The sequence below is a fragment of the Eurypyga helias genome, unplaced genomic scaffold (assembly GCF_000690775.1).
Source record: "Eurypyga helias isolate BGI_N326 unplaced genomic scaffold, ASM69077v1 scaffold14612, whole genome shotgun sequence".
Classification (NCBI taxonomy): Eukaryota; Metazoa; Chordata; class Aves; order Eurypygiformes; family Eurypygidae; genus Eurypyga; species Eurypyga helias.
The window spans coordinates 9,935-11,130 of NW_010235398.1; the positions used below are offsets into that span (position 1 = coordinate 9,935).

The 1,196-nt window shown below is 46.7% G+C and overlaps 1 protein-coding gene across 1 annotated transcript in view; it reads right to left on the reverse strand.

Annotated features, from left to right (window-relative positions):
* Window positions 1-1,196, reverse strand: part of UAP1L1 (UDP-N-acetylglucosamine pyrophosphorylase 1 like 1) — a 9,116-nt gene that overhangs the window by 5,397 nt on the left and 2,523 nt on the right. Inside the window, exon 3 of the mRNA XM_010146737.1 lies at window positions 360-532. Coding sequence (XP_010145039.1) covers window positions 360-532 — 173 coding nt within the window. The remainder of the gene's footprint in view (window positions 1-359; window positions 533-1,196) is intronic.

Consider the following 1,196-nt stretch of genomic DNA (forward strand, 5'->3'; position numbering starts at 1 on the left):
TTATAAAAGCACAACGCAGTCCAATACGACTTCTAGATAGCGCAAGTGCCTTTGCAGAAAGGGCAGAGCACAACGGTGAAGCAACTCCAGTTCGTAGTTCCCTGTGCAGTTACAGTCCCTGTTCTAATTGAAGTTTATTTGCCACAGTACTCTGGGAAGAGTGGAGGATACCTACATGTAAGGATCCTGAATGCAACACAGGCAACCAGCAGCTCCTCTAAATCTGCTTGGAGTGAGCTGCTATTGGGCAGAGGTCTGAACATCCCGGTTCACCCAAGCCCACCCCAACTAGCAGCTTCCAAGCATAATTAGACCTTAAGCCCCGGTGGGAAAATGGCCCAGCATTAGCTCTGCCTCACCTTTGCACCACAGTCTGCTCCTTTGGAAACACAGAAGCCTATGAAGACAGGATCTGCCATTTTCACAAGGATATTGTCCACACAGTATACATGGACATACTGGATTCCACGCTGCTTCATGTCATCCAAGATCTTATTATCCACCAAAGCACGGTATAAGCCACCATTACCATCTTTAATGCAAGAGAAAAGAGAAAGCCCTGGTTAATTCGTGCTTTGCGGGTTTTTTTTCAGCTAACAGAGCAAAAGCTAGAAGTCCTGGACAACCTTTAACAGCAGAGCAGGGAATGCTTTCTAGCCACATGTCAGTGCTACCAGATTTTATTTCCAGCTCTGCCACACCGTTCAGGCGAGCCTGTTCCCCTCCACACCCCAGCTCCCTACCTGCAGAGTGGGATCAGGGGGAACAGCCTCAGAGAAGCATTACGAGACTTTATGAAGCCTTGTAAGATCCTCAGAGGGAAAATACTAAAGGGCAAAACATTGTGCAGAGGATGGGAAAAGCCTGTTACATTTATTCTCTCCCACTGCAGAACAAAAGCACATTATAACTCAGCTTGGAGATAAAGATTAAAAGAAATCTTATTCTCTGTTTATCTCCCCCCGCTGCAACTTCCTAATGACTTTTAAAGGCTTGAACTGCAGCTGCACAACAGACACCTGCACATTTGTTCATCACAGATCACCCTTTCACAGTTCCTCCTTTGACACCCCTTTTAACTCACGAAAACCACTCTCCAGCCACAAAAGTGCATCACTGCAACGTGGCCCAGACCAAGCTGCCTTCATCGAGTCTCTTACCATGTCCAGGTTAAGAGAAGAGAACTATACTAGGTG